This window comes from Bubalus bubalis, chromosome 4 (assembly GCF_019923935.1).
Source record: "Bubalus bubalis isolate 160015118507 breed Murrah chromosome 4, NDDB_SH_1, whole genome shotgun sequence".
NCBI classification, from domain to species: domain Eukaryota; kingdom Metazoa; phylum Chordata; class Mammalia; order Artiodactyla; family Bovidae; genus Bubalus; species Bubalus bubalis.
Genome location: NC_059160.1, coordinates 149,435,738 through 149,448,909, shown reverse-complemented (window position 1 = coordinate 149,448,909; position 13,172 = coordinate 149,435,738). Strand labels below are relative to the sequence as shown.

General features: G+C 37.0%; 1 protein-coding gene across 5 annotated transcripts in view; it reads right to left on the bottom strand.

Moving 5' to 3' along the window:
- ADK (adenosine kinase) overlaps positions 1–13,172 on the bottom strand; it is a 566,593-nt gene that overhangs the window by 286,999 nt on the left and 266,422 nt on the right. For all 5 annotated transcript variants that reach the window (XM_045165559.1, XM_045165562.1, XM_045165561.1 and 2 more), the window contains one exon: positions 1,483–1,655. In XM_045165559.1, coding sequence (XP_045021494.1) covers positions 1,483–1,655 — 173 coding nt within the window. The remainder of the gene's footprint in view (positions 1–1,482; positions 1,656–13,172) is intronic.

Below are 13,172 nucleotides of genomic sequence, written 5' to 3'. Positions count from 1 at the left end.
ATCCATTTCTCACTAACAGGAAATCTCTGCACCTGCCTACTAAAGGTAATTTTAGAAAAACTGAAAAGAGGAAAGGTCTAATTAAGTATATCTCAATATCTCAACAATTGATGGTTTTATTTATTACAAATACTATTTTTTGTTGGTAGGAGAACTTTACTACTTTCCTGTAACTTTATTTTTAAAAATGGCTTTGGTATGATAACTATTTCTGAAAGTTTTATTTTAGCTGTTTCATGATTACTGTGTAGAATATCGTCGAGTTTTTAATATATGTTTGCGAAGTCAAAAGTGTGCAAAAATAAATGAGGTAAAAAGAGGGAATGGAGCAAGGGAAGGAGAGATAAGGTAGGATATAAGGAAAAGAAGACAAGAGGCAAGAAAGAAGAAAAAGGGAGACAAGAAATGGGGGAGGACATACTGCATTTCTAGCTATAAGGTATGTGAAGTATCGAGTGAATTGTTATTTTAAAAGAGATCATCTTTGTGGATTCTAACAATAACAAAAAAAATCATTTTTTTATTTTCCAATGGACGAAAAAAGCTCGTGCTGATAAGCAACATGGTAATGTTGATGTTAGCAAACCATGAAGGTACAGAAGATACACCCCGATATAACTGCAAAAGGCTCAGAAAGAAGCAATGCCTGGCAGGCTCTGACAGGCAGCATTCAAGTTCATAGAAAGAAAAATCTTCTGATAAGCAAAGCTGTTTAGAAATGTAATGGCTTGTTTTTTGAGTAGTACACTACCCATGACTGAAGTTGTTTAGTATGGACAGATAACTCTTTGCCAGAACTGCTTTACATGATGTAATCCATGAGAGACTGGATATAATGTAATATTTTATACATGATAAAATACATAAAAATATTTTTATATATATTAAAATATATATGCACAAATATTTATTTTAACATTTCAATCTCAGGATATGTTGAAAAGGACATTCTTCTTAATGTCAGTTTGGCAAGAACCTAGCTATAAAACATTGAATAAAACGTGCTTCATTCTTAACTCTAATTCTCTGGTGGCTCAGCTGGTAAAGAATCTGACTGCAATGCAGGAGACCTGGTTAAATTCCTGGGTCAGGTAGATTCCCCGGAGAAGGGAATGGCAACCCACTCTAGTATAATTGCCTGGAGAATTCCATGGACAGAGGTGCCTGGTGGGCTATAGCCCATGGGGTCTCAAAGAGTCAGACACAACTGAGCAACACACACACACACACATAAAAAGCACAGGCAAGAACACATGATCTCCAAATTTCCATTTCATTATACTTCATGGAGACAATAGCAGGTTCAAGAAAGGAAAAAAAAAAAAAAAAACTTAAGGAAAAGTGATATAAGGAAGAAGGGTTTATTAAGTATTAAAACCATTATAAACATGAAGTCTAAATTCCAAATTCAGATTTGAACTCAGATTTTACCGGCGGTTAAACAGCCAATTGGTACAGAGCTCGCCTGCAGAGAACACTGACCTGTTGTCACCGGTGATGCACGCAGCACAAGTTCCTGTTGGCTGCTCATTCTGTTCATAGTAGTGAGCATCCACATGGGCTTCAGCAGCTTTTTCCTTCAGGATCTCCCCAAATTTATCTATCCCAATGCATCCAAAAAATGTTGCTGCTTTGTGTGGCTGCTGAATCATCCACTGAAAAATGGAAACATAAATAATTTTAATGGGTCAGAAAAATGGAACACATAGTTCAGTATTCTGCCATGGGTGGTGGCATAAAACAGTTTCTTTGTGAGCAGCTGTTGCTGTTATGAACGGAATTCTATTCCTGTATCACCACTTATGATAACAAATTTGATATAACAACTAGAGAAAATCTTAATATACTTCTTTCAAGGAAAGAAAGACAGCAGAGCAATTAAGAACTCAGAATCAAAGTCATATAGAATGTTACGTTACTAATCAGTCTTAATACAGAAAAATAATACCAAGTCTGATAGAAGTAGTGAAGCATTGTCATTAAAAGTCCAGAATCTATAATGAATACCGTGTGGGTTCAAATCTTGCCTTTGACACTAATTAGCCCACCAGGCTCTGCCGTCCTGGGATTCTGCAGGCAAGAACACTGGAGTGGGCTGCCATTTCCTTCTTCAATGCATGAAAGTGAAAAGTGAAAGTGAAGTCGCTCAGTCGTGTCTGACTCTCCGAGACCCCATGGACTGAAGCCTACAAGGCTCCTCCTTCCATGGGATTTTCCAGGCAAGAATACTGGAGTGGGGTGCCATTGCCTTCTCCAAATTAGCTGAATAAGTAATAGCATATCACTTAATATTTCTATGCCTCACTGTCCTCATCTATAAATGGCAAATAACTATATCTCATAAGGTTGCTGGAGATTAAACTAAGTAATTTAATGTACATGTATTGTTGGACAAGGTACACAGCATACAGTAAATGATGTATAGCTGTGGTTGTCTCTACTATATATGTAATTCATATATGTGTGTGTATACATATATATATACACAAATATAAATGCTAAACTATGTTCAGGTCTAGTAAGTTGCTTTAAAGACAACTTACTTATTCAGAACTAAAGAGTATTAAAAATTCTAATTCATTAGTCTCATAAACTTTAATTTATTTGCTATAAATTAATGACAATGTCTTTTAAAATGCATACTTTCTCTTGACTTGTTATCTTTTCTAACTAGGCTACAACTGAGGCTTTTAACACTTATATTAGTTACAACAGTCATTTTGCTACTGTAAACATTTATTTTGTTTCTATGACTTTTTAGCTAACTACTCAATATACAAAGTCAAGATGTCAAAATCATACCATATTCCCAAATATTTGGAGGAGAAAAGAAATGCATGTATCAATATATTTAGTGTAAAATGGATGAGGAAAGTAAAAAAAGATAAAGAAGAGAAATCTGTAAGATAAAGATACACTAACTGTCTAATGATTTAGCAGTCTACTTCTACATATAGGGATTTATCCTGAAGATCAGTTCAGTTCAGTTCAGTCACTCAGTCGTGTCCGACTCTTTGCAACCCCATGAACTGCAGCACACCAGGCCTCCCTGTCCATCACCAACTCCCAGAGTTCACTCAGACTCAGGTCCATCGAGTCGGTGATGCCATCCAGCCATCTCATCCTCTGTCGTCCCCTTCTCCTCCAGCCCCCAATCCCTCTCAGCACCAGAGTCTTTCCAATGAGTCAACTCTTTGCATGAGGTGGCCAAAGTACTGGAGTTTCAGCTTTAGCATCATTCCTTCCAAAGAAATCCCAGGGCTGATCTCCTTCAGAATGGACTGGTTGGATCTCCTTGCAGTCCATGGGACTCTTAAGAGTCTTCTCCAACACCACAGATCAGAAGCAACAATTCTTCGGCGCTCAGCCTTCTTCACAGTCCAACTCTCACATCCATACATGACCACAGGAAAAACCATAGCCTTGACTAGACGGATCTTTGTTGGCAAAGTAATGTCTCTGCTTTTGAATGTGCTGTCTAGGTTGGTTATGACTTACCTTCCAAGGAGTAAGCGTCTTTTAATTTCATGGCTGCAGTCACCATCTGCAGTGATTTTGGAGCCCCCCAAAATAAAGTCTGCCACTGTTTCCCCATCTATTTCCCATGAAGTGATGGGACAAGATGCCATGAGGATACATGTCCACAAATACAAAACAACATATGCCTAAGTATTCTTTGAGACATTATTTGTTATGAAAAATTATTGGGGAAAAAATGTCCCTCCACAGAAGACTGGTTTAATAAAATATAATAAATTCAATCAATGGAATATAAAAATTAAAAAAAAAAGACAAGCAAAAGTATTTGAAATACAACAAATATTTAAATGCAATGTGTAATCCTTACTGGATGTTGGATTGAGAATAAAATCAAACAGCTATAAAATTATTAGAATAATCACTGAAATTGGAATATGTATAATATATCAGAAAACAGTATTGTATAAATTCTAAATTTCTGAAGTAGAGAATAAATAATGGTTCAGAAAAAAATATATATATTTATGTAAAAAAAGAGAAAGTGAAAGCTAAAATGCTAAAAGTTGTTATATCTATATAATAGGTACAAAGAAGTTCCTTTTACTTCTCTTTATACTTTTTTGTGAAAAACCAAGACAGCATATTAAAAAACAGAGACATCACTTTATTAACAAAGGTCCAAACAGTCAAAGCTATGGTTTTTTGAGGAGTCATGTGCGCGTGTGAGAGATGGACTATGAAGAAGGCTGAGTGCCAAAGATTCGGTGCTTTCAAACTGTCGTGCTGGAAAAGACTCTTGAGAGGCCCATGGACTGCAAGATCAAACCAGTCAATCCTAAAGGAAATCAATGCTGAATATTCATTGGAAAGACTGATGCTGATGCTGAAGCTGAAAGTTGATACTTTGGCCACCTGATGTGAAGAGTTGACTTATTGGAAAAGACCCTGATGCTGGGAAAGACTGAAGGCAAAAGGAGAAGGGTGCAGCAGAGGATGAGTTGGTTACATAGCATCACTGACTCAATGGACATGAATTTGAGAAAACTCTGGGAGACAGTGAAGGACAGGGGAGCCTGGGATGTAAGAGTCCATGAGGTTGCAAAGAGCTGAATATGATTTAGTGACTGAACAACAAATATTTTTCTGTAAGTTAGAAAATTTTCAAACTTAAAGGAAGGGACAAAGATATTATGACTAAATCAGTCATTAAATTTAAAAATAATTTAAAATTAACTTATTCAAACTTTGATGATATCAATTTATTAAAATAAGTCAACCTCATGAAGCATTTTAATATCTTAAAATGCATCAATAGCCATACCTAATAGATTTTAAATCCTTTAAACCACTCTTAGGTAAATTATAAATTTAACAACAGAAAATACCTGCGAGGTTTTTTTTATAATTTACTTTTACTCATGTAGAAGCATGACTGAATGATCAACCATGTTTGCTTTAGGTAGTGAGATAAAAAAAGGGAAAGTCAATAGCAAATTTTACTATGTTCATTTAAATAACTTAAAATGTCATTAAAACATCAATGATAGTAATCACAATTATAATCAAATTTCATGTTAAAAACTGTAGTCTGAAAAAAAGGGCTATATCACCTCACTATGGAGGTTAAATCTGATTTATAATTCTTCCCTAATCAGAATTTAAATAAATTGAAATGTTTCCATTACAAATCAATATTACTTTAACCTTCAAAACAAAAAGAATGGACAAATAATAGAACTATTCAGCAGGTTATGTTATAATTCCACTATTGAATATTTCATCATAAGCAACTGGCTAATATTCTGGTAATATCTGATATCAGCATACTGACAAAGAAAAGAACTTTACTCTTGGATCAGTTATTTCCACTTAAAAGTTAGCCAATCTAAAATGAGAGTTTAGTAAGCCAAAGTAGACACATAAAAGAAACAGAAGCCATGCTCACTGCTAGAAAGTATTTAGTAAACTACCTGAATAAGTCAAGATGTTATAATCAAGGAAGTTGGAAAAGATTAAAAAATCAATTCTTAAACATTTAATACATGTATACTAGAGAATAAAATGATGAAAATAACAGTCCCTAAAACAAAGTCAAAATCATTACATTCTCAGTGTTTCTAGAAGAGATTCAACCTTCAGTCATAACTTGATTCAATCATTACTGCTTTTTTAAAGGCAAAATAAACTGCCCCAATTTTTTGTTCCTGTAAGTACAGTACATCATTAAACACATATCTTTAATTTCCAATCTAGCTCTGAGGGAGAAATACGGTTCAGAATTACCCTTGTGCTATAATTAACTAAAAAGAAAATCAAAAGGGGAAAACTATAGAATTTCAAAACAGTGGCCAACAGGAAGAGCTGCACTGTAATCTTTGATAGAAAAGACTCAAGGTAAGCCCTGACATCATGCAGTCTCTCTGCCAGTAAGCAATTTACAGACTACGGTGCAGGGAGGAAGAAGACAAACACAACCTGGCATTCTCAATGAAATGAGCAGACAGAGGTTCAGGGAGAGTCAAGAGACTAGAAATTTTGCAAAAGAGTTTCAAAGAGGAATGAGCTGAAATCCATGTAGAGTAATTACTGAGACTTTGGCTGGGGACCAATCTGTGCATGTTTAAGGAATATCTGAGATCACAAAGAATCTCATATAAATGCTTAAGGATTAAAAGGTGACTTTATCAAGGTCTCAGGAGTCAGTTCAGTTCAGTCATTCAGTCGTGTACGACTCCTTGCGACACCACAGACTGCAGCACGCCAGGCTTCCCTGTCCATCACCAACTCCCAGAGCTTACTCAAACTCATGCCCATTGAATTGGTGATGGAATCCAACCATTTCATCCTCTGTTGTCCCCTTTTCCTCCCACCTTCAATCTTTCCCAGGATCAGGGTCTTTTCAAATGTCAGTTCTTCGCATCATGTGACCAAAGTATTGGAGTTTCAGCTTCAGCATCAGTCCTTCCAGTGAATATTTAGGACTGATTTCCTTTAGGATAGATTGGTTTGATCTCCTTGATGTCCAAGGGACTCTCAAGAGTCTTCTCCAACACCACAGTTCAAAAGTATCAATTTTTGGCACTCAGCTTTCTTTATAGTCCAACTCTCACATCCACACGTGACTACTGGAAAAACCATAGCTTTGACTAGATGGACCTTTGTTGGCAAAGTAACGTCTCTGCTTTTTAATATGCTGTCTAGGTTGGTCATAGCTTTTCTTCCAAGGAGCAAGTGTCTCTTAATTTCATGGCTGCAGTCACCATCTGCAGTGATTTTGGAAACCAAGAAAATAAAATTTCTCACTGTTTCCAGTTTCCCCATCTATTTGCTATGAAGTGATGGGACCTGATGACATGATCTTCATTTTTTCAATCTTGATTTTTAAGCCAACTTTTTCCCTCTCCTCTTTCACTTTCATCAAAAGGCTTTTTAGTTCTTTTCACTTTCTGTCATAAGGGTGGTGTCATGTGCATATCTGAGGTTATTGATATTTCTCCTGGCAATCTTGATTCCAGCTTGTGTTTCATCCAGTCCAGCATTCTCATTAAGTACTCTGCCTATAAGTTAAATAAGCAGGGTGACAATATACAGCCTTGACATACTCCTTTCCCGAATTGGAACCAGTCTGTTGTTCCATGTCCAGTTCTAACTGTTGCTTCTTGGCCTGCATACAGATTTCTCAAGAGGCAGGTCAGGTGGTCTAGTATTCCCATCTCTTTAAGAATTTTCTACAGTTTGTTGTGATCCACACAGTCAAAGGCTTTGACACAGTCAATAAAGCAGAAGTAGATGTCTTTCTGGAACTCTTACTTTTTCAATCATCCAGTGGATATTGGCAATTTGATCTCTGATTTCTCTGTCATTTCTAAATCCAGGTTGAATATGTGGAAGTTCATGGTTCACATACTGTTGAAGCCTGGCTTGGAGAAGCCTGACTTGGGAGTCAAGATCATTATAAAAAAAAAAATCTAATGTGATTCTATATACTACCAAGGAACAGCTGAAATTTAAAATTAAGAAAACAATGTAACCTACAATAATATAAAAAAATGAAACATACTGGGATAAATTTAAGAAAACATGCAAAATCTGTACAGAGAACACTATATATGTTTGCTAAAGGGGAAAAATACCTATATAAATAGAGTGCTGTATGTGTATGGACTAGGAAAAAATATGTATACACACACACACACACACACATTTTTGGCCATGCTGTGTGGTTTGTGGGGTCTTAGTTCCCTAACCAATAGACTGAATCTGGTCATTCAGCAGTGAAAGTGTCGAGTCTTACCACTGGACTGCCATGGAATTCCCCAAAACTCAATACTTGTTAAAAAAACAATTCTCCATTAATAGATTCAGAGAGCCATTGCAAATCCTAATCAAAATCTCAATATGAGGATTTCCCTGGCGGTCCAATGGTTAAGAATCTCCCTGCCAGTGCAAGGGACAGGGGTTCAATCCCTGGTCCTGAAAGATTTCACATGTAGCGGGGCAACTAAACCCGTGTGCAGCAACTAACGAGGCTGCCTGCCACAAGTACTGAAGCCTGCTTGCCCTAGAGCCATACACCCCAACAAGAGGAGACATGGCAGTGAGAAGCCCGCACACGGCAACTGAAGAGCGCCCCCACTCTCTGCAATCAGAGAAAGCACGTGGGCAATCCTGAAGACCCAGCACAGCATGAACAAATAAATAAAAACAAACAAAAAACTCAATAGAATTTTTAAGGATATATCAAAAAGCTGGTTCTATCAATAGGAAAAGGAGAAGTAACTAGAACAGTCAAAGGTTAGGAGGTAGGCAGTGTGACAGAAATTAACAGTGATTTAAATTCCAATGTCTTCACATACAAAATGTGGATAATATAACCTGTGATCTTATAAGGATGCTTTAAGAATTAGAAATAGGCTAAAAAAACACGCACTTTAGTTCTGGAAATGATATGAAATAGCTCTTACTATACTGTAAATAACTACACCTAACAGGAGAACCAGAAAGTCATCACTGGTAACTTTAAATAAACACATGAATTAGTTGAATACAATTTTGAAAGCAATAGTAAAGATACCATGTTACCAGGAAACACCCAGGAGGGAGATTAATTGCAGCTGAGAGGATCAGAAGAGCCTCCCAGGGATGAGTGGTGACATGATCAACTAGTCTGAAGGATAGGTATAATTTTCAAAAATAGCTATAAACTGGAAAGAAAGTAGAAGCATAAAGCACATGCCTCCTTTACTATGTTAGGAAAAAGAAGTTTTATTTATTAAGTAGTTAGTTCTAAACAACACAGTATTTATTTCATAACAATTCAGTCCCTGTTGAGCACTACAAAATTCTCAAACCTTGGAATCAGACTGGTCACCACCACACTCATTTCCTGTCTCACAGTGATTTTTGAGCACTGCTTTTTTTTTTTTTTCCAATCACAGAAACCCAATTTTACAAAGTTTATGACACCACCAAAAGAAAGATTGCAATCCAATTTTAAAATGGAAGTATCTGAAGCAAGTGGTTTGTACTATGTCTAATAGATATCACTGTTTCCCTAGAAAATTTAAAATATACTGTGGAACCAAACTGTGTCCACACAGATGAGACCCTGGCACACAGTTTGAGAAATAAGGAAACTATTAGCAAGGTGAAAAGGCAGCCTTCAGAATGGGAGAAAATAATAGCAAATGAAGCAACCGACAAACAACTAATCTCAGAAATATACAAGCAACTCCTACAGCTCAATTCCAGAAAAATAAATGACCCAATCAAAAAATGGGCCAAAGAACTAAATAGACATTTCTCCAAAGAAGACATACAGATGGCTAACAAACACATGAAAAGATGCTCACCATCACTCATTATCAGAGAAATGCAAATCAAAACCACTATGAGGTACCATTTCACGCCACTTAGAATGACTGCAATCCAAAAGTCTACAAGCAATAAATGCTGGAGAGGGTGTGGAGAAAAGGGAACCCTCTTACACTGTTGGTGGGAATGCAAACTAGTACAGCCACTATGGAGAACAGTGTGGAGATTCCTTAAAAAACTAGAAATAGAACTGCCTTATGACCCAGCAACCCCACTGCTGGGCATACACACTGAGGAAACCGGAAGGGAAAGAGACACGTGTACCCCAATGTTCATCGCAGCACTGTTTATAATAGCCAGAACATGGAAGCAACCTAGATGCCCATCAGCAGTTGAATGGATAAGAAAGCTGTGGTACATATACACAATGGAGTATTACTCAGCCGTTAAAAAGAATGCATTTGAATCAGTTCTAATGAGGTGGATGAAACTGGAACCTATTATACAGAGTGAAGTAAGCCAGAAAGAAAAACACCAATACAGTATACTAACGCATATATATGGAATTTAGAAAGACAGTAACAATAACCCTGTGTATGAGACAGCAAAAGAGACACTGATGTATAGATCAGTCTTATGGACCCTGTGGGAGAGGGAGAGGGTGGGGAGATTTGGGAGAATGGCATTGAAACATGTATAATATCATGTATGAAACGAGTCGCCAGTCCAGGTTCGATGCACGATACTGGATGCTTGGGGCTGGTGCACTGGGACGACCCAGAGGGAGGGTATGCGGAGGGAGGAGGGAAGAGGGTTCAGAATGGGGATCACAGGTATACCTGTGGTGGATTCATTTCGATATTTGGCAAAACTAATACAATATTGTAAAGTTTAAAAATAAAAAAAAAAAGAATGATGTTAATAAAAATAATGAGAAAGAGAAATAAAGGAAAATAAACATTTGTCAATTAGAAATATAATTACAGAGTATTATGTGTGAGGATGGTGTTATCTGCATATCTGAGGTTATGTCATCTGCATATCAGATACGGAGATGACACCACCCTTATGGCAGAAAGAGAAGAGGAACTAAAGAACTTCTTGATGAAGGTGAAAGAGGAGAGTGAAAAAGTTGGCTTAAAGCTCAACGTTCAGATCATGGCCTCTGGTCCCATCACTTCATGGCAAATAGATGGGGAAACAACGCAAACAGTGACAGCCTTTATTTTCTTGGGCTCCCAAATCACTGCAGATGGTGACTGCAATCATGAAATTAAAAGACACTTGGCTCCTTGGAAGAAAAGCTATTAAAAAGCATATTAAAAAGTAGAGACATTATTTTGCCAACAAAGGTCCGTCTACTCAAAGCTATGGTTTTTCCAGTAGTCAGTTACGGATGTGAGAGTTGGACCATAAAGAAGGCTGAGTGCCGAAGAATTGATGATTTTGAACTGTGTTGTTGGAGAAGACTCTTGAGAGTCCCTTGGACAGCAAGATCAAACCAGTCAATCCTAAAGGAAATCAGTGCTGAATATCATTGGAAAGACTGATGCTGAAGCTTAAGCTCCAATACTTTGGCTACCTGATACAAAGAGCCGACTCATTGGAAAAGACCTTGATGCTGGAAAAGATTGAAGGCAGGAGGAGAAGGAGACAACAGAGGACGAGATGGTTGGATGGCATCACTGCTTCAATGGACATGAGTCTGAGAAAGCTCCGGGAGATGGTGAAGGACAGGGAAGCCTGGAGTGCTGCAGTTCATGGGGTTAGTCACAAAAAGCTGGACATGAGCAAGCAACTGAACAACAACAAATATGTGAGGAAAGAGACTGATGAGAGCAAAATCTAGGTGAGGTCATTAAATGCCACTTTAAGAAGTTTAGGCAACATTCTATAGGTAGAGGGTGCACAGGAGGGTTTTTTAGCAAAAATGAGAGGATAAGAGATGATATCTCATCAGGTAAGAAACCAGGAGGAGGAAATTTACAACTGGATTTAAATAGGAGCTGAATAAATGACATATTAAGCTTCACATCAAGAGACTTAAATAAGACATGGAAAGATTTCTATTAATTTCATCTATCAGATGAATTTTCTCTTTGTCACCTAAATGTAATATTTAGGACAATATAAATGACAGTGATGCTCAAGAACCAGTCACTTCTAAAATAATGCTACTTTAATTCAATCCATGAAGAATGATGAAGAACAACACCTAGATACTAAAATACTTGCAAGATAAGCCTAAAGATAAAAAATTTTGTAAGAGAAAACCCAATGAGGCATTTCAAGAAAACCATAAAGCACAACTATTAGAAATTAAACGTCAAAACTGGGAAATAACAGCAACAAAGCAGATTGCAAAGGGTGATGAGGAAATCAAAATTGAGGTAGTTGGTTAGAAAAACTGCATATATCACAAAGCTTAAAGGATTGATTCTCTGAGATGACTGCTATGCTACCAAGTGAGTCAGGGTGAAACAAAATTTTCATAAATATTATCAAGAATCCATTCTTCTTCAATGACTAATACTATTCTCCTGTCCTGCCAAAGCTGCTTCATTTTCACCTACTGGTATACAACCCATTAGTAAAAACTGATTCCCAATAATCCTACTATTATCCCCCAAATAGGTTTTCAGTTATTTCTGTTGTTGCTAAGTCGCTTCAGTCGTGTCCGACTCTGTGCGACCCCATAGACGGCAGCCCACCAGGCTCCCCCGTCCCTGGGATTCTCCAGGCAAGAATACTGGAGTGGATTGCCATTTCCTTCTCCAATGCATGAAAGTGAAAAGTGAAAGTGAAGTCGCTCAGTCGTATCCAACTCTTCGCGACCCCATGGACTGCAGCCTACCAGGCTCCTCCGCCCATAGGATTTTCCAGGCAAGAGTACTGGAGTGGGGTGCCATTGCCTTCTCCAATTTCTGTTGTTAAATACGTGTTAACATCTATTTCTCTGAAGAGATTTTGGGAAACTTTGGCCTACTAGAAAAATCAAACAAACAAGCAAACTTTAGATTCAGACATATGTAAGTTCATTTAGTCACGTGATGATAAATTATATACCTTATGAAAAATTATATTTCTTGTAGAATTATTATGAGAATTTAATAAGACAATGAAAGTAAAGTGCCCAAAGCAGTACCTGTTGAAGAGTACTAGTGAGGACGATAACAGTACACTGAGATATAATAAAAATAAATTTTAGTGTAACTTCATTTAGCTCATTTGACAACTATTTCTGATCAGTGAACACCTGCTGAACATTACTGTAGTAAATAATAGATAAAGAAACAATTCTCTTTTTAGTAGACTTGTCTTCTTTTTCCGATCCCCTAGTATTAACCAGCCTGGAATCTACTCTTCCGATCCTATCCATTTTTATATATATAAAGTGTGACAGCGAGTGAGTGAGTGAGCAAGAGAGAATAAGAACATGACTGAAGCACATAGGAGTAGCATGTATGTTAGACTTTGGGGAGTGACCAAAGAAGATATCCTAAGGGTAATACAAGAACCTGTATCCAAACTGAAATTTGTAGGAAATAAGGGACATGTGGGTATGGGTTGGATAGTTAATTTTCAGCAGCAGAAAAATGACAAACAGGCTCAGAAGGAAAACAGAGACTACTGAAATTAAAGAACTAAAAATAAATTCAGTATTCCTAAAAGGAATTTTGTGTAAATGCAGTAAATGAAGATAAATCAGCAAAGGTCTTAGAATCAAAATGCTTACAATCTACTCTTTAAAATTGTATTCTAAAGATACACTATTTTCTAAAGCACACAATAAATGTAAACTGGATCAGTCCACTTGGAGATATCATTAATAATAAACCATTAGTCTGGGTTAAAGGTTTAACAGAAGATGGAGTATA